The sequence below is a fragment of the Phacochoerus africanus genome, chromosome 12 (assembly GCF_016906955.1).
Source record: "Phacochoerus africanus isolate WHEZ1 chromosome 12, ROS_Pafr_v1, whole genome shotgun sequence".
NCBI lineage: Eukaryota > Metazoa > Chordata > Mammalia > Artiodactyla > Suidae > Phacochoerus > Phacochoerus africanus.
Window position 1 is genome coordinate 25,040,423 of NC_062555.1, and position 27,562 is coordinate 25,067,984.

Consider the following 27,562-nt stretch of genomic DNA (forward strand, 5'->3'; position numbering starts at 1 on the left):
GAGGACGCAGGTTCAATCCCTGGCCTCTCTCAGTGGGTTAAGGATACGGCACTGCCGTGAGCTGTGATGTGGGTCACAAATGTGGCTTAGATCCCACATTGCTGTGGCTGTGGTATAGGCCAGCGGCTGTAGTTCTGATTCAACCCCTAGCCTGGGAACCTCCATATGATGTGGGTGCAGCCCTAAAAAGACCAAAAAAAAAAAAAAAGGAAAGAAAAAAGAAAAGAAAAAGAAAGAAAGAAAGAAAAATCTGGTTACAAAATAACGTCTCTAGTACTGCTCGGGGGGGGGGGGGGGAACGTATGTGTACAATCAGAAAAGTGACATACATCACATTTTTAACAGGAGGTTAGTGTGACATCTGTTTTCGTAATTTTGCTTATCCAAATTTCCTTTTAAAACTTCAACAGTGAATACACACACACACACACAGCACACGGTTTTTGTTATAAGAGGGATAGATTCAAATGAGCTCTGGTTTTCCTTGCCAAGCCCTGGAGTCCAGCGTGATTCCTACAGGAGCCAGAGAGGGTATCCCTTTTCACGGGTCTTCCCCGACCCTGCTTGGCCAGTCCTTCACCTTTATTTCCACCAAGACAAAGAGTGAAAGCCTAGCCTAGCTCCAGGGCTCCACGTCGAACTCTGTTTAGCCACCTCCAAGCCCCAGGTCACTCACCTTTAGAAAATAAAAAAAAACTAAACAGAAGCACACACCCCACTTTAAGAAAACCTCAGATTTCTACTAAACAGCCTGACTCCCAAGAACAGTTTAAAGTGGGAAATCTGGAGTTCCCATTGTAGCTCAGCAGGTTAAGGACCAACGAGTATCCATGAAGATGCGGGTTCCATCCCTGGCCCTTCTCTGTGGGTCAAGGATCTGGCATTGCTGTGAGCTATGGTATAGGTCGCAGATGTGGCTTGGATCTAGCATTGCTGTGGCTGTGGTGTAGGCCAGCAGCTGCAGCTCCAATTGGACCCCCAGCGTGGGAACTTCCATATGCCTCAGGTGTGGCTGTAAAAAGGGGGAAAAAAAGGAGGAAATCTCTCTGTGCTTAGCCTTGAGAACTATGTCAACTCAGTGAACATGTGTGGGCAGACTGACAGTCCAATAAAATGGTCAAAGGGGCGTTTGCAAGTTTTAATACTGAACAGCAAAGATTCTTCTTACCACAGTTCAAAGAGAGGAGCATATTTTATCTGTTCTGGGCAACGTGGTATATGACATAAGCAAGAAACCGGGGATGAAAAGCGTTGCTGCCAAGGGATGGGGGAAGGGTGGAAGTGGGACCCAGCTTCTCAGGTATGGGTCCAAAGCAACCAAAAAAGAAATTTGGTGAGAGTTCAAGTACCCCACTGGCCTGGCGTTCTTCACACAGGAGGGCTGTGCTGACACCGCACTTTCCTGGGGCTTCATTTCTTCAGGATAAAATTGGCCCACCTCTTTGTAGGTAAGGCTGGACCAGTCTGCACCTAGGACACTGATGGAACTGCTCAAGAAGTGCTCAGCCCTGAGAAGCCGCCCTTGAAGGGCTGCGAGGACAATCCGCTGTCCTTATCGACGTGGACTGAGCGTCTTCCATCCCAGTGAGACCGACACTTCCACACCAGGCAGAGACACGTCTGCAGTCCCTGGACCCCGGGGCCCCGGTTAATGGAGATGGACATTTCCCATGTGCAGCCAGGCAAGCGCCCCGTCCGCTGAGCTCTGAAACCAGGCTTGTGGTCCAGGAGGTGTCATGTGCCATGTGCTCAGGGAAGGCAGGCTGTCTGGACCACGTTCCTGCAGTAGAACCTTGAGCGCTCTTTCTTATGTTCAAGGCTTGGCGTGTAAGGGCAAGAAGAAAAATAGACTCTGCAGAAATACTCCCAACGTCCCCTCCGTGGTCTCTCCCACTCAGAAAGCATCGTCCCTTCTCCTTCTCTGCCGCCACAGCTCCTCTCTCTGACATTAGGGGGGGAAAGGGCTCATGCTAATAATTCACTCTTGAGTCCACATATACACGACTTCTGTCGCCCACTGTAAAATAATCCTAGTAAGAGCAGTGGGGCCAATGTCTACAGAAGGGGTGCTCACACACCCATCATGAGGTTGCTGCCCCAGAACCATGATGAGGTCCCAGTCAGGGGCTGCTGTTCCTGCTCACCAACCCCCTCCCGCTTCACGGTTTCACACGGCTCACGACCCCAAGCCCTCCAATTTTGGCAACACGCCACTATCCTGATCCACTATCCTGATCCCCTATCTGTCTCGCTGAACTTTCCCTGGGTCTCCTGTGGGGAAACTGAGGCACAGAGGTTCAAGGACATGTCCCAGATCACGGGCTTATTAGGAGATGGTGCTGGTCCACATCGCTAATCATTAGAGAAATGCAAATCCAAACTACCATCAGGGATCGCCTCACACCAGTCAGAATGGCCATCATCCAAAAGCCTACTAATAACAAATGCTCCAGAGGGTGTGAGGAAAAGGGAGCCCTCCTGCACTGTGGGTGGGAATGTAAATTGGTGCAGCCACTATGGAAAACAGTACGGAGGTTCCTTAAAAAGCTGAAAATAGAACTACCTTATGATCCTGCAATCCTACTCCTGGGCATCTATCCAGAAAAGACGACAGCTTCAATTCAAACAGATACGTGCACCCCAATGTTCACAGCAGCGCAATTCAGAGTAGCCGAGTTGTGGAAGCAACCTCAGCGTCCACTGACAGAGGAGTGGATAAAGAAGATGTGGTACACATACACAATGGAATATTCCTCAGCCATAAAAAAGAATGAAATAATGCCATTTGCAGCAGCATGGATGGACCCAGAGATTATCATAGTGAGTGAAGTCAGTCAGACAAAGACAAATATAATGTGCTATCACTTACACGTGGCATCAAAAAAATAAATCAGGAGTTCCCGTCGTGGTTCAATGGTTTACGAACCCGACCAGTATCCATGAAGACGCGGGTTTTGTCCCTGGCCCCGCTCAGTGGGTTAAGGATCTGGTGTTGCCTTGAGCTGTGGTGTAGGTCGCAGACTCGGCTCGGATCTGGCATTCCTGTGGCTGTGGTGTAGGCCGGCAGCTGCAGCTCCGATTCGACCCCTAGCCTGGGAACCTCCATATGCCGTGGGTGCAGCCCTAAAAAGACAAAAAACAAACAAACAAACAAACAAAAAGCCAACTTATTTAGAAAACAGAAACTGACTCACAGACATAGAAAAGAAACTTATGGTTACGGAAGGGGAAAAGGGGAGGGACCAATTAGGAGTATAGGGTTAACAGATACACAACACTATATAGAAAGTAGATAAACAACAAGGATTTATTTACTCCCCAGCCCAGGGAACTAGATTCAATACCTTGTAATAACCTGTAGTGCAAAGGAACCTGAGGCGGTGTACCTGAAACGAAGGCCACATATTGTAAATCCACTACAGTTCAATAAAACCAAAGAGAGGGGGCTGGGATTCAAACGCAGGCTGCCAGACACTCCCTCTCCACCAGCCCTCGGACGGGCCACCCACTGTCCCCTGGTCCCCGAGTCTAATTTGCAGACCACTGAACGCTGATTATAATGACTGCTTCGCATAAGATAACTCCTAAATCCTCACTGACGACCCCATCTTCTCTCCTGCCATCCTCATCTCCAAGTGCCTGCTGGGCAATTCCGCTAGCACGTCAAAATTTAAATGTCTTAAGACCAAACTCATCATCTTTTCAAAATAAGCATTTCTCCCCGACATCTCCATTACAGTTAATGATTCTGCTCCTCTCTCTGACGCCCACACTAGAAACCTCTGGCTGGAATTTCTTCCCTGGTCGTCCCCTCTGTTCTCTTGAATCCATCTTTCTGGCTCTCTCTCCCCCCAGTCTGCTGCTGTAGGTGCCTCCTCTGAGCCTTCAGCACCCCTCACCTGGAACACCGCCTCCTGGTACCTGGATGTCCCCCTCCAGCTTACGTGCCCCAACCACAGCCAGACCCCCCCACCCAGAGCAGGGTTTCTCAACCGCAGCCCCATGAACCCCTTGGGCTGCATGCATTTTCATTGCCGGTGGTGTGTGTGTGCGCGTATGCGCGTGCGCGTCCTGTGCCTTGTAAGATGTTCAGCATCGCTCCTGGCCTTTACCCTCAATATGTCAGGAGCACACACCCTCCACTCCTCACCCATTCTAGTCACAACCACCCAAACCATCTCCTGACATTTGCCAAACCTCCCTTGGGGGGCAGAGTTGCTCTGGTTGAGCACCCTTGCCCTAAAGCATGGCTCCAACACGCTCCTTTCAGGAACCCTCGGTGGCTCGCCTGTGTGTTCCCCACGAGTTCTTAGGAAGGAAACAGTCTAAAAGGGATGAGGGAATTCTGTTTCCTATTTATGATTTCCTTTCTCTTGGGCTCAACCACCTTTGGGCTGGGGCTCAAGGTGTCCTGGGCAAGAGAGTCTAAGAGGACGAGCAGAGAGGGCAACTGACAAATGCATCCTTGGTCTGACATCTGCAGCTCGGGTGGCTGTGTACCCCCGAGTGTGGAGACAGACAGTGAGGCCAGGGGCAGGGGTGGGGGTGACACAGGGCTCCAGGGCCAGACGGCTTGGATGGGCTCCCCAGCCACTCCCCTTCCTAAGTCTAGGACCTTGGGCCTGTCCTTTAGTCTCCCTCTGCTGTGGGTCTCTCGTCTGAAAACGGGGATGAAAACAGGAACCAGTTCATAACGTTGCACGAGTTCCTAAGGACAAAGGGCTTGAAACGAGCCTGGCGTGACGCAAGCATCTGACACACATGAGCCATCACTGGTACCATTAAGACACTATAAATCCTCCTGTTACAACACTTCCAGCCTCACTGCTGATATGTTTCCAAAACACGCTCTCAGTTCAGGCCACGGTTGCGTGGCAGTGCACGTACCTCACGCTGGCCCGCGGCGATGCTGACATTCATGCTCTTTCCTCTAAAATCCTCTGGTCTCCGTGTTCTCCTGCTGCAACCGGACACAGCGTTCAAGGCCCACCTCAAGCGTCATCTCTGTTACAAATCCTTCCCTCTTCAAACAAGCCAGAAGCCATCCTTCCCGCTCAACACTATAATTATGCGCTCGAAACATCCTTTCTTCTGGCATAAGGATAGGCGATAGAATTATTTCCCAACTAAAAATGTCTCGGCCTCTATCTGAGGGGTCGTGCTACCGAACCTGGTACACTGTCTTTCACACAGTAAGTATTTAGTTATTCTAAGTCGAATGCATAAAGGAAATAATTCATCTCAGATCCTATTTTGTAATACTAAGATTTCTTGTCTGGGAAAAGCATTTTATTTTAAGGCGTATAAATACAGTCATCCCTTAGTATCTTTGGAGGATTCATTCCAGGACCCTAAGGATACGAAAATCTGCAGATGCTCAAGTCCCTTATATAAAACAGCATAGTATTTGCATATGATATATATAAAAAATACATATGTATAACTATGCACATCCCCCTGTAGACTTTAAGTCCTCTCTAGGTTACTTACAGAACCTAATACAATGTAAATGCTATGTTAATAGCTGCAAATACAATGCAAATGCTATCAGTCATTGCCAGGGCACAGCTAATTCAAACGTTGCTTTGGGGAACTTTCTGGAATTTTTTTCAAATATTTTTGATTGGCAGTTAATTGAAACTGCAGGTGTAGAACCCACGGATATGGAAGACCAACTGCACCCAAACTCTACTGGACAGAGCTGGGTAGCCCCGCTAACATATGCTTGTAACAGAAGTGTCTTCAAACCTTCTTATAAGGTCTTAAGCCTGATAAATACCATCTCTCCACTTTTTCTTGGTATGTTAAGGCCTGAATTAATAGAATTGATATTCTCACATAAATAGCCACTTGCTTCATTGTAGTTTTGCTTCTGTGCTGCCTTCGATAGACAAATCTAAGACACAGGCAAATTTCTCAGTTCATGCTCAGGAGCGCAATGGTCTCAGCCTGAAGGGAAGGGTTCCTTGTTACCCTGCTCCTATATTTTCCATGTGAGCAAGCCTGGCTCAGAGAAAACAATTCCCACTACACAGTGTTGATGAAACAACGGGCTGCTAGCCACTGGTGACCTGCATGGAAGGGCCTGAGAGCTTGGGCCGGCCCCTGCGCCTTGCAGAAAAACATCACTTGGTGTGCTGCCGGGACGGAAAACAGAGCCATCATCTGAAAGGAGCCTGTCACACCAGCTTTGGGTCAGTCCATAGGCCTGGGCGTCTGAGCGCCACTGCCCCTGGGCCTAACCTCATGGGGACTGGACCCTCGGGCCCCAGCAGAGAGAGACACAGGCACAGGGACAGTTGACAGACTCGTCTTTCCAGGGAGGTGACGTCTGAAGGACAACTGCATGTTCAAGTTCTACCAAAAAAAGTGCAAGTCGGGGAATTCCCGTTGTGGCTCAGCAGTAACAAACCCGAATGGTACCCGTGAGAATGAGGGTCTCAGCAGTAACAAACCTGAATAGTATCCATGAGAATGCGGGTTCAATCCCTGGCCTCGCTCAGTGGGTTAAGGATCCGGTGTTGCCGTGAACTGTGGTGTAGGTCACGGATGTGGCTCACATCCCTTGCGGCCGGGGCTATGGTGTAAGACAACTGCTCCAGCTCCCATTTGACCCCTAGCCTGGGAACTTCCATATGCCACAGGTGCAGCCGTAAAAAGGAAAAAAAAAAAAAAAAAAAAAAAGAGGTCCCTATAACTCTACATGTATTGGGGGAAATTAAAAAGAAGGACTAGGTAGCTCATCAGCATGTGAAGTACATGACCCAAGACACAGGGGAAGAACCCACTGCGGAAGGGTTCAAGGGAACACCTGGAGAACAAGTTCACGAGGGGGAAGGAGTGGCAGAAGCAGCCACGGCTGGCATTCACTGGCTAGATGCACATGCTTCCCGGTGTATTATCTCATTTAACCCAAATAAGCCCTAAAAGGTGGGTCCTGTTGTTCTCCCCTCAGGCATCTGAAGGACGGTGAATGATGTCACAGAAACATCTCAGCAAAGGGAGGACACTCGGGCCCCAGCCCAGCTGTGCCACCGCTCCCTTACCCTCAGGGCCTTCGCCTCCACACCAGCAAGGAAGACAACGCTGGGGCTCTCCACTTCTTTTTTTTTTTTTTTATCTTTTTGCCTTTTCTAGAGCCGCTCCTGCGGCATATGGAGGTTCCCAGACTAGGGGGCAAATCAGAGCTGTAGCCTACACCAGAGCCACAGCAACATGGGATACAAGCCGTGTCTGCAAACTACACCACAGCTAGCAGCAACGCCAGATCCTTAACCCACTGAGCAAGGCCAGGGATCGAACCCTCAACCTCATGGTTCCTAATCGGATTCGTTAACCACTGCGCCACGACAGGAACTCCTCTCCACGTCTAATGCTACCAATCCAAAGCCCATGCTGGGTGGACCACACACCTGAATGAAAGAAGTTGATGATGGTTTTTTGGTTTTTTCTAGGGCTGCACCCGCAGCATATGGAGGTTCCCAGGCTAAGGGTCGAATCAGAGATGCAGCTGCTGGCCTCCACCACAGCCACAGCAACATCAGATCCAAGCCGCATCTGCGACCTACACCACAGCCACAGCAATGCCGGATCCTTAACCCACTGAGCGAGGCCAGGGATCGAACCCACATCCTCATGGATACCAGTCGGGTGTGTTACTGTTGAGTCACAACGGGAACTCCTCAATTGTGTTTTTAACTCATTATGCCAAAAACATACCCCCCAAAATAACATCTTTATTTCATTTGCAGCTAAACCATTTATAACACTGGAAATGGTAGCAAAGTCACACTTCTAAAGTCTACGAGACCTCAGTATGTCATAACAAGGTGCTGAATTACTGAGAAAAGTGAGACAAAAGCATCATTTTGCCTGTTTACTGGACTATTTCTCATTCTGCCTACAGCTTCTGGGGACAAAGACAAAGATGACCATTTCCTGCACATCATGCCCTGTGACCACACAGGCTCCTGGGTCCCGCCTGCCATCTGCCTCTGCCTCTCCCGCCTGCCTGGCCCTGTGCCTCGCACATAATCAAGGCTTAATAAACGCTGGCTGAGTGAATGATCACCCACCTCTTCTCTGTCTATTCTTTTGACATATACAGAGAAACCACTTCCTATCAGAGAGTTCTGCACCACACAGGTTTGTCTGTCATGGCCATGGCAGAGGAAGGGTTAAGTTAAAGGGGCAGCTCTCTGCTGGCTGCTGGTCCAGGAGAAACTCTCAGCTGCCCTGTCTATGGTTCCTCCCGGCTTTCTTTCTCCAGGACCCCTCGAACCTCAGCCCAGACGTGTTTAAGTCCACGACTTCTGGAGAAAGGCAATCTTAGGTAGGAAAAATAATTTGCCAAGCCCTAGAAAACTGCTGCACAAGGAGGTGCTCCTGTTGTGGCTCAGTGGGTAATGAACCCGACTAATATCCATGAGGGTACATGTTCCATCCCTGGCCTTGCTCAGTGGCTTAAGGATCTGGCGTTGCCGTGAGCTGTGGTGTAGGTCACAGACACGGCTCAGATCCTGCGGGGCTTGTGGCTGTGGTGTGGGCTGGCAGCTCCAGCTTCAATTCTCCCTCTAGACTGGAACCTACATATGTCGCAGGTGTGGCCCTAAAAAAGAAAAACAAACAAACAAACAAAAAACTGCTGCAAGATTTCTATCCATAGCTTGGCCACAAACTCACCTTATAGCAGTGTGTTTGAGCCTGTGTTTTCAACCCTTTCGGGACATGGACCCATCTGAGGATCTTTGAAAAGCTACACACCCTCTTCAGAGAAATACATGTGCAAGTCCTCAAGCTTGCGCAGAGGCAGGGCCCAGGTCTTTACCAACTCGTCCACAGGCACCTAGAAGGTGGTAAGCAGAGAGGGAAGGGCAGCCAGGCCTCAGCCAACCTGGTGCAGTGTTCCTGTTGGTCTGGATAACATCTCGTCTTTAATGAAGAGGGTTCAGGGTCCTTTAACACAGGCCCCTTCAAACAGCACACAACCAAATCGGGACTCACCAGTCATTCCGCTCTTCCATTTGTTTCAACTTAATATCAGGAGAAGGAAAAAAAAAATGAATAAAGGAAATGTTTTGACTAGGAGAGAAGACACAGCTCCATAAAAGATGCTTTCGAAATGACTTAAAACCACAATCAAAGATACCTTCCTGTTTCTGTATCTATTAACCCAACATTTCTCTGCAGGTGAATTCCACATAATAATCCAATATTTACCTGACCTAAACCAGGGGTGGGCCCACTGGGTGGCCCAAGGAGCCATTTACAATAGATTTTTTAGTGGCTGATAACTGTAAAGGAATAATGGGAGTGTCTAGTAGTGGGCTGATCCGCTTAAAGAGGACCTTATGACCCTGTAATTTGAGAAACTGCAAATTTGAGCTTCCAGAGCATCTCTGGACCCCACCAGCAGGATCTGCATGTGGTCTGTGTACCACGAACCTTAAGAAATGCCTGATGAATGACTTAATGAGATGTATGCACAGGAAGTGAACAGCTTGTAAAACAGCCCCATAAACACACACACACACACACACACACACACACACACACACACACACACACAGGTTCACGTAGCTGTGGCTTTGTTCATATTGTTGCTTCCTCCCCTTCTGCACCTAAGTGCTACCAGTTCCTTCCAAACACAGCCTTGCTATCACCTCCTCCTGGAAGCCCTCCCGGATCTCCGCTGGCTGCAATAAGAGCTCTGGATCCTCACAGTATCTTTTCATCTGAATTAACACTTGTCTTCATCTGATATCTGCTAAGGAGTGCGTTGTATCCCTGTCCATTCATATCTTGAAGCCCTAAACCCAGCGTGACTATATTTGGACACAGGGCTATCAGAAGGTTCAATGAAACCTATTAAGGTTAAATAGGGTCAGAAGGGTGGGGCCCTAATCCAACAGGACTGGTGTCCTTAGAAGAAGAGTCGGCAGAGGCTCCCTCTCCTTCCCCTCTCTCACTCCCTGTATACAAACCCAGGAAGGGCCATGTGTGGACACAGCTAGAAGGCAGCCATCTGCCAGCCAGGGAGAAAACCCTCACCAGAAACCAACACTGATGCCACCTTGATCTTGGACCTCCAGCCTCCAGAACCGCAAGAGGGTAAATGTCTGTGGTTTAAGCCCCCGGGTCTGTGGGATTGTGTTATGGCAGCTGGAGCACACTGATAACAATATCAACACACAGCCACAAGCTCCTTGAGGGCTGAGGCTGTATCTTCTTCCTGCTTCTAGTCTTGATATCTACCATGGTCCTTGCACATAGCCAAGTGCTGAATAAATTCCTGCTGCATAAATCTGAGCATGGATGGAGAGAAGAGGCCGCGAAGGCCACCTTGCTTTCTCACCCTTAGGATCTCACAGCCGTGTTTAACCCCCATTGGGTACAAGTAGGCAAAAAACTCAGACCCTCCAGGTGCTGTCACTTGCTGAGGAGGGGAGAGGCTCAGGGCAAAGGCAGTGGTCAGCCCTCTGTGTCCTTCCTGCCAATGACTGCAGCTGTTGCTGCCACCTGCCCAGATGTCAGATGCAAGAGGGAAGAGAGAGTTTAGAAATAACAGGAGCTCCCGTTGTGGCTCAGCAGTAACAAACCCAACTAGTATCCATGCGAATGAGGGTTCGATCCCTGGCCTCGCTCAGTGGGCTAAGGATCCGGCGTTGCTGTGAGCTGTGGGTGTTAGGTTGCAGATGCCGCTGGGATCTGGCATTGCTGTGGCTGCAGCTCTGAATTGAACCCCAGCCTGGGAACTTCCGTATGCCACAGGTACAGCCCTAAGATGACAAAAAGAAAAAAGAAATAATAAAATGCTCAACAACATCTTTTATTCACATGGTAGCCGGTCCTGGCTGCAGAGTCCTTTAACTCACTGACCAAGCTGTGGGTAAGAGGCTGCTATAAGCTATGTTTTCTGTGCTTTGAGAGATGGTCGAGGGGACAGCTGGTGTCTGCCCTGGGGGAATCTGCAACTGAGTTGTGACGTCTGAGTTAGGGATTATTCCCTGGGCCCTTGGTACCTTCCTTAGTCAGCAGACACATGTTTACTGAGTATCTAGAACCCTCAGAGTATGGTCAGGTTTAAAAAGATTAATCAGCTGTGGATCCTGGCTTTCAGCAGCTTTTTTTTTTTTTTTTTTTTTTTTTTTGCTTTTTAGGGCTGCACCCATAGCATATGGAGGCTCCCAGGCTAGGGGTCAAATCAGAGCTACAGCTGCCAGCCTATACCACAGCCACAGCAATGTGGGATCTGAGCCGTATCTGGGACCTACACCACAGCTCACGGCAATGCCGGATCCTTAACCCTCTGAGTGAGGCCAGAGATCGAACCCGCAACCTCATGGTTCCTAGTCAGATTCGTTTCCACTGCGCCACGATGGGAACTCCTCAGGAGCTTTTATACGTAAAAACAAAACAAATACTACCGATGAGGATAATGAGGAGACTAGCAGTCAACACTCATGGAAACCTCATGAGAAGCCGGGCACTATCCTCTGTGCTTTCAAATCCCTAATCTGCCTGCTCCTCACATCATTTGCAGGGCATGGATTTTACTACCCCCATTTCACAGATGAGGAGACTGAGGCAGAGGCAGATTAAGGAGTTTGCCCCACATACAAATCCCCCAGCTAAAGAGCTGGGGATTCAATCCCAGGGATCTGTCTTCAGACCCCTCGTCCTTAGTGACTAAAAGCGCCACATAGGGGACAGAGACCTTCTTTTTCTTCCTCCATAGATTAGTGGGCACAGAATTTTCACAGGTTGGTGAGAGGATAAGAGGAGGCAGAGCCACAAAGAGCAGGTACACCTCAGGCAGAGGCAGGTGGGGACTTGGGGCAGCTGGCAAGGCGAGGTCCCCTTGGCACCCGGTCCATGCGGGCAAACCCTGAGGGGGAGCCGAGGGGCTCCAGGCAACCCCCTGGACCCACCATCTCCATGGTCTCCCAGCTTGACAGTGTATGAATCTAGTGCTCTGAGAGTTCCAGCAACAGAGAGGATTCTTGGAGTTCCTATGGTGGCTCAGCAGAAACAAACCCAGCTAGTATACCTGGGGACTCGAGTTCAATCCGTGGCCTCGCTCAGTAGGTTAAAGATCCAGCGTTGCCGTGAGCTGCGGTGTAGGTCGCAGACGTGGCTCGGATCCCACGTTGCTGTGGCTGTGCTGTAGCTCCAAATCCAACCTTAGCCCGGGAACTTCCATATGCCGCAGGTGCGGGTCTAAAAAATGCAAAAAAAAAAAAAAAAGACACCCAGAGAGGATTCTCAAAGCTAAGGGAAGCCAGCGTTAAGTGCGGAAGGGAGATGGATGCTGCGTCCTCAGGGACCGGAAGGCCCTGTGAAGGTAGAAAGGGGATGCTGTGTGATGTTCCAGGCCAGGGAACAGCCATGTGAAGCCAGCCGGCAGACCCCGCACCTCGCGGCGGCTTAGGGCAGAGCCAGCAGACAGGTTCAGAAGATCCGAGCTGCATTTTGTCCCCCCCCCACCAACCACCCCTCGGATTTTCCAGGTCCCACGGGCCATCTTTAGTGCCTCATCTTTCTTCTGGAACCCTTACTGAACATGTGGCCATCTGGCTCTTCAACTTGATGAGAGCCACTTTATGCGGGTACCTTAATCCGGGAGCAATCCTGAAAAAAAAATCGAGTTTAAATGTAAATCAAAGGCCCAAGGAGAAACAGGCTTGCTGCAGCCTCTCGCATCTCCATGGATGTTCGCTTCTGCCACATCACGGAGAATATGACCCAGTTTAAACATCGACACAGCAGGTACTAGAGAAAATGCCAAGTATTAGAAGACAGAGGCAGGCATGTGGGAGGTGAGAGGCACACAAACCGGGCGGCAAAGCCGATGCAGAGACCAGTCACCGGCCCTGCTTTTGATTAAAGCCTCTGATAACCACACCGCATGGAGGAAACTCAGACAGAACAATTTTAACAGCGGCTGTAACACCAGCCTCTGGGGAATCCGCCCACGAGGGCGGCTGCGGTTCTCCGCCCAGGGCGCAAAGGCGATCCTCAGACACAGGGCAGGTTCACTCCCAGCTTTGGATCCTCTGTGCCTGGGGAGCTCCCCTAAGACCTGGGTCTTCATCTGGAGGTGACACAGGGCAAAAGCTCTGGGCTCATTACCATGTAAATGAAAACTACAAGGCAGATTTTCAGCACAGCTGCTCTCTGGGGATAAATGCTCGGCTCCCTCCTAAAACCAGGCAGGACTCTCTTCTGTTCAGTCTGAGCCTGCTGATCCGGCCGTCCTTTAGAGGATTTCTGCCCCAAATCAGGCCTGGCACTCCAGGCTGAGGACAGTGGGAGCCAGAGAGGAGGCTGATGTGAGGTGCCCTTAGCAACTAACAGGCTGTCACCTGAGGAGGGACTCTGAGGATGGATTTCCAGGCGTTCTCGCTCAGATCAGGGAATCCCAAGATCACAGCAAACAGACATCCCAAAGCACTGTTCCATCTGCAAAGCCAGAGAGAGGGTCTCAAGACTTGGAGAGAACATGCAGCGTGCGGTGAGAGAAGCCTTGCCACGTGGCTAAAGGTGGTTCTCTGGATGCGAACGCAGCTCCCACTTCCTCCTCCATCCTACCTAAGCTGGAAAGTGCTGGCCCAGGGTGCCCAGACGCTTCCAGCAGCAGCGGCAGCACTACCGGGAGGCAGAGGCCATGGCAGCGGGGGGACCACAGAGCCCCTGCCTTCCTCCCTTGAAGAAATCACTTGCCCACCGCGCATGCCGAACTGTTTTTCCCTAGGGCTCTATGAGCACACAAAAGGTGCCGACTTGGCTTGGGCCAAGGGCTATTGAGAAGTCCCTCTCAGGGCACAAGGACCTTCGGCTCCAGAAGCGACTGTTCAGAGACGCGAGGGCACCAGGGCCCGGGCACAGACGGGCACGTCCCATTCCGCGGCAGAAGGGCTCCTCCAGCTGCCTGATGCTGCATCTGCGCAAAATGAGCTCTCGCGGGCTCAGGACCCACACGTAGGGAGGCGTTTCTGTGCTGTGCGGAGCATCTTCCTTTTGGGTTTAGGAGAAGCAAAAGGCAAAGATGGCTCTAGGCGCAGCGAGAGGAGCCTCCTTCCAGCTCCGTAATCCCGTAACTGGTCTGTATTTATAAAACGCTGTCCTCCGACCCCGCCGCCTCAGCACCTGCACCCCCTCCCCCCGCGAGGTGTAGAGCAACAAGCCTACTTGCCACCAATTTACGGATGAAGAAACCAAACATGGAGAGGTTAAGTGACTTCCTTCAGAGGTGACAGAGCTGATCCAGGGGAGTGGGGGTGACATAGGGATCACTCTCTGACAATGGCACCTGTGAAGATTAACTGACAGCCTGAGAAGCCTGTATCTTCAAAGGACCTGAGGATATAGGGCTGCCTAGGGAGGTGTGCAGCAAGGACCTGCCTCTGAGCAGCACAGAGCACATCAAAAACCCCAGCCCCCCAGGAGGCAGGGGCAGCTGCAGGGAGGATGTCCCCTCACTCACACCCACCACCCCCCTTGCTCAGCATCCCCAGGAGGGGAAACACTCAAAGCCTCCCTGGGCCACCTAGTGACCCTGTCTAATGCTGGTTCTCAGATTAGCTCCATCCTCCCCTTGAAGCCGAGAAAAGACAGTGACTTTTCTGCAGGCAAGTCTCAAACACCTATGCTGATTCTCCATCCTCCCAAAAAGAGCCGTCCTCCCTCCTGGCCCTGCTCTTTCTGCCCAGGGGGTGTGGACATCCAGAATTCAAAGCCCCTGAACATCATCCCAATGACAGCGTAACTGCCCCCAAACATTATGGGCAATCAAGAGTCAGAACCAAGTCCCTCCCGCAGCTGCAGCCACATCTTCCTGCATAAGATGCAAAATCTGTCTCTGGCTCTAATCCCTCTCCCAAGCACCTAACCAAGTTTTCAACTACCTGAAGGACAGATGGGGCCCAAATAGGTGTCCTGCAGGCACCACAAGCCTTTGTCCAAACTGAACTCATTAGCTTTCCTCCAAAGGACCACAGCCAGGGCTCCGCTAAATGCACTTCCTTTTCCTCCATCCCCCACATCCAGCCAGCTGTCTGGCCTCAATCCATCCTTCTTCTTCACCTCTGTTATGTGCATTTATTCCTCTGTCATTAAAGCCCTCATCACGACACTCCTGGCCAATGCAAGAGTTTCCTAATTGGCCCCCACCACAACGCAAGCTCCCCAAGGGCAGGGCTGTTTGCTCCCCACTGGATCCCCACCAAGTCAATGGTAGATACGCAGTAAATTCTTCATGAGTCAAGGTCTCTTTCCTCCATCTTCACATTGCTGAAAAATTCTTTTCTACAGCAAAGGTCTGGGAGTTCCCATTGTGGCTCAACGGTAACAATCCTGACTAGTATCCATGAGCATGAGGGTTCGATTCCTGGCGTCGCTCAGTGGGTTAAAGATCCTGTGTTGCCGTGAGCTGCAGTGTAGGTCACAGATGCAGCTTGGATCCCTTGTGGCTGTGGCAAAGACCAGGAGCTGCAGCCCAATTCCACCCCTAACCTGGGAACCTCCATATGCTGTAGGTTCGGTCCTAAAGAGCAAAAATTAAAAATAAAAAAAAAAAAGGGTCCGATCATGTCATGGTCCTGAAGACCTATTCTGCAGGCTACCAGCTGACCGCAGTGTTCAAATTCCCTGCACGGCATGGTCAGCTGAGCAAGTGGGTCCAACCAGCCTGTTCAGCCTCCTCTCTTATCTCCGTCAACCTGCCCTTTAATAAGGCTGTCCTGGGCTCCTCTGAATCTTTGGTACAGATTCTTTCTCAGTCTCAATCTTAGCATCTGCTTATGCTGTCTTCTCCCCTGGGGGCGGAAAGCACCTCTCAACACCTTCTCTCCCTGGAAAATTATTTAATTGTTCAAGACTTAGCTCCAGTGTCATCTGCTTTGGCAAGCCTTCCCCCCTGCTCCTCCTCCTTCCCCGGAGTCTCCAAGATAAATCACTGCAGGACCTGCCACAGGTATCATGGCTGTGAGTTCAGCACTGGGGCAAGGAGGACCGCAGACCTCCTGGTGACTTGAATACCACACACCTGTCTTTGCACGTGCCCTTGGCTGTTGTTATGTATCTGTTACACTACATTCCTTCAAAACCAAAGGAGCCCTCGGCAGGCCAACCCCAGCAGAGTGAAGGTAGCAAACATTTGTTCTTCATTATCAGTTCATTGGTGGTGATGCTGAGAGCTCCGATAGTTAGGATACCTCCCCCTCGTTGTGCATTTGATTCTCACAACAATCATGGGAGGCAGACGGTCCAAGGATTTCACAAACCATGCAACTGAGGCAGCAATTAGGTGACCATCACTCAGCCGGCTGGTGACAGAAGCAAGAAGTGACTCTGTGTACTGGCCACTGGACCCTATATCTCTCCAGTTCTTTGCCTCAAGAAATTAAGTCATAGCCACCAAGTCATTATCACCAGGAAAAGAGCACCTCCCGTCTATAAAACAAGGGTGTTGGCAGACAGATGTGAGGAAACAGCCTGGCCTACCGTTTACAAGCCAATGGGAAAAATCTGGGCCAGCCTTCTTTTTTTTTTCTTTAGGGCGGCACTGGCGGCATATGGAGGATCCCAGGCTAGGGGTCAAATAGGAGCTACAGCTGCCAGCCTACACCACAGCCACAGCAACACAGGGATCTAAGCTGTGTCTGCGACCTACACAACAGCTCACAGCAAGGCCAGCGATCGAACCCGAAACCTCATGGTTCTAGTTGGATTCCTTTCCGCTGCGCCATGACGGGAACTCTTGGGCCAGCCTTTTGAAGGCCAAAGAGTGCTTCAGAATTGGATTGTCCTACCCCAGAGAACTGTGAGTTTCTCAAAGATTACTTCTCCCTTTCGTTTAAATATAATTTAAACATAGAGGTGGCCCCAATGAGCCACCTAAAGCTGCAGGTGCAACTCCTAAAAGAAACTGTGAGAATGCAGCCTTGGGTTCGATTCTAATGCAGAGAGTCAGAGTTAGCAAAGGCAGTCTAAGAGAACAATAGAGGGCCTCTCCTGGGATTAACCCTCTAAATCCATCACATTTCTACAAACAAGCAGATCCTACTGTTTCTCACGCGGAGAGAATCAGAATCTTCTGAGTTCAGTGTTAGGTAAAATCCAAAGGGCTTTTCTGTGCACTGAGAAGCGGAACTTGGAAACCAGCGAGATCAGCCACAATGCTGTACGACATCCAGATTTTAAAGAATCCACGGTAAGAATAGATTTTTACTTCTTTCTTAAAAGAAATTCTCTCTTGCTGGCTCATCCAATTCAATCACACACAGCTTTTGGAAATGCAATCAAACCAAAGAAATAAGGACTCTGTATTTTGTTACTCTGAGAAAAAGGCACACAGGACACGAGTGACCCCTCCTCGTTCAGCTCTGTTCCCACGCTGGTAATTCCAGGACATAAAAGTCACCATATCAAACAGAAACAGGGCAAACCGTCATTCCCCACAAACCTTACTCATCCTCTCTCTTGAAAAGGTCAATTTATTGGGATTATGGTGAAAGGATTATTGATCAAGTTTACTGGGCTCTGCAAGTCCTGTCACTTCTAAGGAATTCCTGTCACTTCTAAGGATAAAAATCCATCCCTGGAGACCAGGCATTCACGGGACACATTTACACTCATGTCCACCCACAGCCCCCTGCCCCCTGGTGCCTCCACAGTGGACTGATGGAGCTTCGCCCACCACAGTGCTCCCAAGTTTACGGTCATTCCCAAATAATGTCAAGAATTATTGTGTTTTACTTCTCTGATGTTCCCAGGTTGCCTTGTTTAAAATGAACAAAGCAATTACAATACTCGCAATTAAGAAGCTATTTTGGGAGTTCCTGCTGTGGCTCAGTAGCTAACGAACCCAACTAGTACCCATGAGGACACGGGGTCGATCCCTGGCCTTGCTCAGTGGGTTAAGGATCTGGCGTTGCCATAAGCTGTAGTGTGGGTCATAGATGCAGCTCAGATCCCACATTGCTGTGACTGTGGTGTAGGCCAGCAGCTGTAGCTCCGACTGGACCCCTAGCCTGGGAACCTCCATATACTGTGGGTGCGGACCTAAAAAGACAAAAGAAAAAAAAAAAAGGCAGCTATTTTTTTTTTTACTTTATTTTTTGGCCACGTCCACAACTTTCAGAAGTTCCCAGGCCAGGGATCAAACCTACACGACAGCAGTGATGTGAGCCACAGCAGGGCAATGCCAGATCGTTAACCACTGAGCCACCAGGGAACTCCAAGAAGCTATTTTCAAATGCACTTTAAATTCCAGTTTGTGCGCAAGTCATTTAATTATTTCTATTTGTTTTTCTTCTTGAGTCAATAATTTCTTCTGCCTTCGAGTAGTAGAGCAATCATTTTCTTGAAGAAGATCCATCAGGCTAAATTCTTCCCTAAAACTTAGCCTCTTAATTAAGCTCATAGCATCAAACACGGCTTCCTGGCCAGCAGCGTAAGCAACTCTCAGATCTCATAAACTATCAAACCTTATTCTCACTTCAAAGTTAACCTTTTTGAAGGAACTTTTAATCATGCTCATGATCCTTGGCTGTAACTTTGCTTTTTATCTTTTGACATATATGAACTAGATGATCATCTCCATTATACATTGGAAGAGATAGGTTTGAAGGCTGGCCCTGAATGACAATGAGGAAAGTCTTGACCAACAGGCCTGGCTGCTGACACATCTGTCTTTGACTATTTGTGGGACACATCTGTCTTTGACTATTTGTGGGACCTCCCAAAGACTATTTCTTCAAATTAAAAAAAAAAAAAAAGAAAAAGAAAAAAGGGGGAAAAAAATCAAAATCTCTTCATCTCACTGGGTTGTTAAGAAAATCAAAGGTGGTGATACATGTGAAAACACCTTGCAAACAGTAACACTCTAAGCACATATTAGCTAAAGTTATTATTAGGACTTGACCACATGGCATGGAAAAGGATCCTTCCAAGAAAGGCTGGCACACTGGGAACCAGAAAAAGGGGGCAGGGGGAGAGGGTGATGGCCTGACAGTCACACCTGGAAGGGCCCAGGGACCAGCCATTTGTTTTTTTTTCCACCCTTTGCTCTTCAGGGCAGGTAAGACTCAGAGTATATCTGGTTCATTCCCACCCCCTTCCTCAGACAGTCACAAAGAGACAGGAGCTGAGATACAATGTATCCTGACTGGTTCATGAGTTTCTAGCCCCTTCCCCTTCTCCATTCAGAGCTCAAGGTTCAGGCACCAGGGCCTTCGCTTTCTCTTGAGTCCAGAGACTTTTGTTGCTGTGGTTGATTGGCTTGAACGTTGTTTTTGAGTCACAAGGCAAAAGACTGCCCCTAGAAATACAAATTAGATGTCATCTCACACCTGTCAGGATGGCTATCATCAAAGAGACAACAAATAATAAGTGTTGGTGAAGATGTAGAGAAACGGGAACCCCTGACACACTGCTGGTGGGAATATAAATTGGTGCAGCCACTATGGAAAACAGTATGGCATTTCCTCAAAAAATTAAAAAGAGAACTACCATATGAGACAGCAAGTCCACTCCTGGGTATATACTCCCTAGAAAATGAAAACGCTCATTTGAAGAGATGCACCCCCATGTTCACAGTAGCATGATTTACAATCGCCAAGATAGGGAAGCAACCTAACTGTCCATCAGCAGATGAATGGATAAAGAAAATGTGGTGTGTATATACGATGGACTATTACTCGACCATAAAAAAGAATGAAATTTTGCCATTGGCATCAACATGGAAAAACCTAGAGGGTACTGTGCTTAGGGAAGTGAGTCAGAGCAAGACAAATACTGTTATGTTTTCACTTACATATGGAATTTAAAAACAAAGTGAATGAATATAACAAAACAGAAACAGACACTGGTACCACGAATAAACTAGTGGATACCAGTGGGGGAAAGGGCGAGATGGGGAATAGGTTTAAAACCAGGTACAAATCAGATATAAATGAGATACAAGGATCTAATGTACAGCACAGGGAATACAGCCAATACTTTATGATAACTTTAAATGCTTTAGTAGAATCTAAAAAATATCAAATCATTCTGTTGTACACCAGAAATGAATGTAACATTGTAAATCAACTAAACTCGATTAAAAAAAAAAAAAAGAGTTCCCTTTGATGAGGGTGGGGAGGGCAAAAGTTCCAAAATATCTGATAATGGAGACTTAAAGAGAAATATTCAGACTGAAGTACAATAAAAAGAAAAAAATGCATTTCGAGAGTAGGATTGCCATGGTTACAAAGTTCATAATTAAAAGGTTAGTCTGGGTCACCATGCCTTGTTTACTAATGAAGTGACCCTGAGCAATAATAGTACTTACTTGATAGAGCTGTTATGAAGACTAAATGAGTTAATACACCTAAATGTGAAGAACATCCTTGGCACAGAGGAAGCACTATCTAGAGGTTTGCAACTAGTACGGTTCTAACAACTGACAAGTGGTTAACAATCACTCAGATGGTGGCCAGTTGAAAACTCCTCCCATCTTTTCCCAATCTTCCACAGTTAGCAACACTTGAACAATTTGAATAAATCGACAAAATGTTGTCGCTGATGCATGAGATGATATATCTGACTGCATCTAAGTATGGTGGCTGGTTTTGGCCGAATGCAACTATGTTTACAAACAAATTAGAAAACCTACTTTTCCGTCCCTTTCTTTTTTCTTCAATCCACAGGCAAGGATCCCAATAATCTCTTTAGACCTTTCGTTGCTACGTGTGATTATCTCAATTATCAAACACCCAAAGAGCTTGCAAAAGAAGACAAGGATAAACTGCTTTCTTCTCAGCACCAAGAAATGACACTCCATTTTATACTGAACTAAAAATGTATGTGAAAAAAAAAAAAAAAACAGTTTGATGCGAGCTTCTGCGCTCAGACTTTGAGAACCAACGAGTCCTTACTTGTCTGTTTCCTAAGGAACACTCCCTTAGCTGCGTTATCCCAGGGGCAAGCGACAGACCCTTGCAAAAGACGGATGGAAGAGAGCTGACTTTACTGGACTTCAGACCCCATCAAATTCCTATAATCACAGATTTAAAGAATGTGAGTGATCTGGAAGGAACTGAGCCGAGGAAAAGTTCCACAACCTGCCCAAAGCCATGTAGCTGGGGCACAGCAGAGACTGGATTTGACCTATCACCCCCTAAGGCTGCATGGGAGCTCAGGGCAAGTCTCCGTGGCCTTTTGGATGCTTCTGAAATACGCTTCTGACAACAGAAACGGAGTCACGTGGGTGCTTTTCTTCTAATCAATAGTGACTGGAGAGCCATTCTCATCTCCCCTCTTCATTACTCTCAGGAATTAAAGAACCACTGCCTCTCCAACTTGCCACTTCAGGCGGCTGAGATGGGAATTTGCTACCTGCGGTATGAAATCCTTCTTGCATCACCCAAAGCTTTCAGATTTCACCTCAGGGATAAATCAAAAGAGTTTCCAGGCTGCTTCACTGAGAGTGGCCTTTGGTTGAAGAAATATGCTTTACATTTTGAGGAGCTGGGACTTTTGTTTACAGATCGAATTAAGTGGAGTTTGAAATCGTGGCTCGCAGACTTGGCATTGCAGGACAAGCTTACGCTCTACCATGTAAGGGATCTTTCTCCATCAAACTCCAAGAGGCTGGGCACCTCTGAATCAGCGAGCCAGTCAGGCTGTTTGTTTCCGCCTGCTGGCACTCAGCGTGATGCCATAGCCATAGGGCCCAGATGAGATCCCCTGTGCTGTTCCTCTGGCGGGCACACAGGGCAGCCCTACCAGGGAGTGGCCTGGGTCAGAGACTTGGAAGCAGAGAAAGGAAACGGGGCACAGCTCAGAGGCTATCACGTCCCTGCTCCAGGCCCTTCAGTGGCTCCCACCGCCCGCTGTGTGACACTGGGAATCCGCTGGGACTTCCAGGGACACTGACGACAGGGTTCCAATCGGTCTGTCCTCCTTACCGACTGGTTCCCTGCAGAGATACAGCATGTTCTAGACTAACCAGGCTCTCCTCTCTCCCTGAGCAGTCACCACCCCCACCCCCACCCCTCTGCACCAGTGTCCCTCCCCTGCGAGGGACAACCACTGCCTCCCTCGTGTCCCAACCTCAGTGCCACCTCTTCTCCAGAACCTTCCTTGAGTTTTCCTCCAACCTTTGAGACTTCCTCCACGTAGACGTGGCCTCAACTGCCATGTCACTCTTGCACTTGCGTAACTACCCATGGTAACTATTTTCTAAATGGTGTGGCAGTCACCTGGGAATCTTTTTTTCTGGCTGTCAATCAGCTTTTGCTGAGCATCTTCTGTGTGTCAGAGGCTGCGCTGGGCGCCTGGGACACAGAAGTAAAGTCGAGGTCCTTGCTTGCAGTGGGCTTGTGGTCCAGTGGATGAGGCAGTGCTAAGATGAAGCGTTACCCCGAGGGCAGGGGAGAAATGAAAGATGAACGAGACCCTGGCAATTGAAGTTGCGTCTCTCCTGCTCTAAGCCCGGGAGGACCACTCCAGGCGGACCTCATCTCTGGGAACACAGTGAGACGGAGGACAAGGAGGGGCCAAACCCATGATCTACAGAGATTCTGGCAACAGCGGGGGTCCGGTGTCTTCCTATAAACCTTATGCTGGTCTTCCCAGGGTATTCAGCCTTAATGGCCCCAAAGGTAGGCCCTTTTTCCTCATTTACAATTGACAACCAGGCAGGAGCCATCCAAAAGTCACCTCAGGCCAATTCCAGCTCATAAAAGCTCTCCCAGGGGCTCCAAGAACGGACTGGCATCTCTGGCTTTCTAGGACACAGCCTTCATTTTCCAGGAGTTCTTCCTCCCTCCCCTTTTCTTCATCTGATCATTTTCTTGATTTCTCCCCTTCTAGTTCAGGCTTTTGCTGTAACTCTCGTATTGGGCACATGTTTTTTTTCTCTCTCTCACTCTCCTAGCTGAGACTATTATCTTGCTATTGTGGGATCCCTTTTCCATGGAAAGAATCAAAAATGAAAAGCCATGTTTCAGAAGAGTGTCTATTAAATCTGCACTTTTTTTTTTCAATTGGAAAAAAGAGAAAAAGAAAATGAGCACACTCTGAGGGCTGAGTCTTAGCTCTGGGTGTCGCCCAAAGACTGGATGCTCAGGTGAGACCTCTGTCCCTCACAGGCCACCTGCATCTGGGTCTTCTGAGAGGTGGCAGAAAGGCTGCAGCCAGAACCCACTTATTTTAAGCAATGCTTCCTCTAAAGCGTTGCTGATCCAGTGTGGTCCTGGGACCAATAGGAACTGCATCACTTGTGAGCTGGTTGGAAATGGAGACTCTCAGGCCCAACCCAGACCCCTGAACCAGAAGCTGCCTTTTAGCGAGATCCCAGGTGATCTGTCTGCACATTACCATTTGAGAAGCACTGTCCAGAATTAAGATGAATTTGCTCGTATGACCATCCTGGGGCCTCTGCATGGATCTCTCTCTTAAGAAAGAAACCTCCGTAGAGTCAACATGGTGGAACGTACCCCACCATCCCCCCGCCCCGCAATTTTTTGTTTGTTTTTTGTTTTTGCTGTTTAGGGCCACAAGTTCCCAGGCTAGGGGGTCGAATTAGAGCTGCAGCTGCCGGCCTACGCCACAAGCACAGCAACACCGGATCCGAGCCAAGTCTGGGACCTACACCACAGCTCACAGTAATGCCAGCTCTTTTTTTTTTTTTTTTTGTCTTTTTGCCATTACTTGGGCCGATCCCGTGGCATATGGAGGTTCCCAGGCTAGGGGTCGAATCGGAGCTGTAGCTGCCAGCCTATGCCAGAGCCACAGCAACGCGGGATCCGAGCAGCGTCTGCGACCTACACCACAGCTCACGGCAACGCCAGATCCTTAACCCACTGAGCAAGGGCAGGGACCGAACCCGCAACCTCATGGTTCCTAGTCGGATTCGTTAACCACTGCACCACGACAGGAACTCCCCAATGCCAGTTCTTTAATCCATTGCGTGAGGCCAGGGATCGAACCCCTCCGTGTCTTCAGGGACACTAGTCGGGTTCATAACCCACTGAGACACTATGGGAACTCCCCCGAACTATTTATTCAGGGAAGACTTTGAAATGATAAATCATCTTCCAGAAATCATGCTCTCAGCCTAAGGGACTTCCAGATGATGCAAAGCTGATGGCTAGCCTTTCTGCAGCCTGTGAGAGCTCAGAAGGGAACCAAAACGAAGAGGTGACAGACGACCTCTTCTTCGAGGCTCTGGATCCTTCTGTTGACATCTTCACCCTCAGAAGAGAGGGGCAAAAGATGTACAACTGCACGGTGACTAATGTGAGCCCTGGGGGCCATGCTGGGTACCACACTCTGAGATCCTTGAGGTGGGGATGCTCTGTAAACACAAATGGCAGGACCAAGGCCCAGCCTTCAAGTCCAGGCTGCACTCAGACTTCACCCTTCCAACAACAACAGTCAAGACCCACGGTGGAGTTCCCGTTGTGCCTCAGTGGTAACGAACCCAAATAGAATCCATGAGGATGCAGATTTGACCCCTGGCCCCTCTCAGTGGGTTGAGGATCCAGCCTTCCCCTGGGCTGTGGTGTAGGTTGCAGACACAGCTCGGATCCTGCATTGCTGTGGCGGTGGTGCAGGCCGGCAGCTGCAGTTCCGATTCGACCCCTAGCCTGGGAACCTCCATACACCGTGGGTGCAGCTCTAAAAACACCAAATAAACAAACAAGACCCATGTAGACAACCCCTGATGAACCTGTCATCTACCTCGGAGAAAAGGACCGAGAGGATGGACAATCACGTGGACCTGGTTTGAGGAAATGACAGCTGGACCCTGAGGCAAGAGAGGAGGGAAGGAAATGGCCCAAGCCCTGCTCAAGGCTGTCCTGCCCACCTGGTCCCATGGCCCTGGATGCAGAGCCCTGGCAGGCCACACAGGCCTAGCATCCCAGGTGACCCTGTCCCCCAGGAAGAGGACCCCTCCTCACAGACATTTCTATAAAAAGGAGAGCACCAAAAAAGCTGCCCCTTGTTGAGAAACCAAAGCCAACCCATACCCAGTCCCCATCCAAAGCGAGGGTTTTGTCACTGCTTCCAACAGACATTCACCTCATAGGAAGCTCCTGAGCCTCCAGGCATCTCTCAGACCTCCAAGCCCTACGCCTGAGTTCTTGATCACTCTGTGTTCCAGCCCAGCTTGGTACCCCCTCCCCCACTTCTGTTCATTTTTCACTCTTTCCATCTTCCCCTTTGAATTCTCTAAAACAGCAATATTGCAAAACACTAAAATGGTTTATTCGTATCGATCCATACCTGCTTTCCCACCAATTATAACCTATGCATATATTAACAATTTTTTGGCCCCAGAAACAGGATTCTTTTCATACGTCCACATCGGCATGCTCTCACGGAAAATCTGGAATGGACAGCAATGAGCAGAAAGACGCCTAGGCTCTGGGATTCAGACCGGAACCCACCCTCTACCACAACCAAAAGACAGCCCCTTCCTCAGAAGCAAGATGTCAGAGACGAGCCACCCACGGAGATGAGGCTTTCAGGTGGATTTCTGCTGACTTCCACTCCATCACCAAGCACTTTATTCCCCCTGCGGATGGGGCCCGGAGACGCCAAGCAATCCCCCAGAAACACATCCCAAGCAAAAGCTTTGCATCCCTGCCCTGCCCCCAACATGCAGGGGCATGCCTGAACATACCACCTCCCAAAGCAAGAGAAAGTTAACTTTCAAATAAACCTGTCCTGCAGCCAGTCTGGCCACATTTCCAGACCCTTCACATTCACTCACAAAGGTGGTCTTGCAACTCTCGCCTAAACAGAAGCCAAAACCTGACCTCTGTCTGCTGGGGGCACAGACAAGGGTCAAAGGTCCACAAACACCCTTAACCACATACACTCCACTTTCTCTTTCTCTCTCTCTTTTGGCCAAAATGAGAATAGGCCAGGTTTACTGTCTTTCCTTCAGAGAAGCCAAGTGGGGATGGCTGGTGGGAAGCTCCAGACAGAATGTGGGTGAGAATATGTGCAGGCTCCGCCGAGGAAATTTCCGGGAACTCCCGAGGTTTGGAAGGAGGGTGGTCTGAAGCTGGGACACTGGGGCTCCTGGAATTCTAGGGTTCCCCGTAAGTCTGGGTGCACGGGGGAGTGGCAGAGCTGTCCTGCCAGCCAGGCTCCCCCACCCTGTCTTCCCGGACCCTCCCCGGCACAGCGGGGTCACTCACCACCCGTGAGCTGTGCAGGGCCGAAGCACAGCGCCAGCTGAAACCACAGGATCACGGCCAAGAGTCTCTGGGGGGATTGAGGCTGCTGCTGCTGCTCTAGAAATCCATCTCCATTGCTCGGGTTCATTCCATGATACATCTTTCATCCACAGAGGGCATCCGGCTTGCAAGAGTCTGCAACCAGGAGCGTACACGACAATACCCCAGGCTGCTGGGGTTCTGGGGGCCACGCTCCTCCTCCTCCGCCCTGGGACCGGGAGCCTCAGCTTCTCCAGCTCCATCCCGGGTCCTCCCCCGCGCGGCCCCCACCCCCTTTGCCAAGGCGCGATCCCCCCAATCTCCCTCAGTGCCGGGCACACTGAGTAACAGCCGCCGCGGGATGCTGCGCGTGCGGAAGGGATGGAGGAGGGGAGGAGGGCAGGGGTTAGCGCACATTGGCTCCGCGCCGGTCCCCGAGATTCAGAGGCTGTGACCACGACAGGAAAGTCTAAAGCCTTCTAGCGTCTCCGGGCTGAAAAAACACTTTTCCTCGGGCCTGTACATTCCACTCTTAGGAATCTCACGATGTGGCACCCCAGCTACTTCTCTGTTTTCGCCAGCATCGGGATGGGTCCTACAGCCCAGTCCCCAGTGAGATTTCTCTGCGCTGTCAAAAAATTCCTCCCTCGGGGAGCAGAACCACGCACCAACTCCCCCTCCCGCGGCCTGCGCGCGCCTCCCCGGGATAGAAAGCCCCTGCCGGAGCTCTCGGTCTTACCTGTGGGTCTCATGCATGCAGCTTCCTTCCCTCCTCCGCCTCCTCCCCCCGCCAGTCTAACCCGCATCTGTGCGCGACCTCTGCTGCCGCCGCGGCGCGAGCGAGCGAGACGGAAGCCTCGGCGGCGGCGGCGGCGGCGCCCGGCTCCAGCTCCCCCCCGCCCGCGCTCCCCCCCCCCCCCCCCAGACTCCCGGAGCGGACGGGTGCGGGGGTTGGGAAGGGGGAGGAGGACGGCGGCCCGGCCGCGCGCCCCCGAGGAGGCGCCCGCGCGCCCGCTACCTGAGCTCGCGAGCGCGCGGCGACGGCGGCGGCGGCGGCGGTGCGGCGAGAGGGAGGCGGCGGGGGCGGGGCGGAGGCGCGCGGCTCGGGCGCGCACGCGGGCACGCGCCTCCGCAGACCCAGCCGGCGCCGCGGCGGGGGAAGGGGCCCCGCGAGCGCCGGGAGGGGGAAGGGGCTCGCAGCCGCCGCAGCCGCCGCCGCCGCCGCCGCCGCCACGACCAATGGGAAGCCGGCGCGCCTGCACCTGTCGCGGCGCGAGGCGCCTGGCGGCGGCTTTGTACACGCATAAGACTGGGTCGCCCTTCCTGGCGCGGGACGGCGGTCCCCG

At 50.4% G+C, this 27,562-nt stretch overlaps 1 protein-coding gene across 1 annotated transcript in view; it reads right to left on the minus strand.

The window, feature by feature from the left end:
- Positions 1 to 27,110, minus strand: part of SUSD4 (sushi domain containing 4) — a 154,350-nt gene extending 127,240 nt beyond the window's left edge. Inside the window, exons 1-2 of the mRNA XM_047755080.1 lie at positions 26,956 to 27,110; positions 26,199 to 26,372 (exon numbers count right to left, since the gene is read on the minus strand). Coding sequence (XP_047611036.1) covers positions 26,199 to 26,337 — 139 coding nt within the window. The 5' untranslated portion in view covers positions 26,338 to 26,372; positions 26,956 to 27,110. The remainder of the gene's footprint in view (positions 1 to 26,198; positions 26,373 to 26,955) is intronic.
- Positions 27,111 to 27,562: the final 452 nt, after the last annotated feature.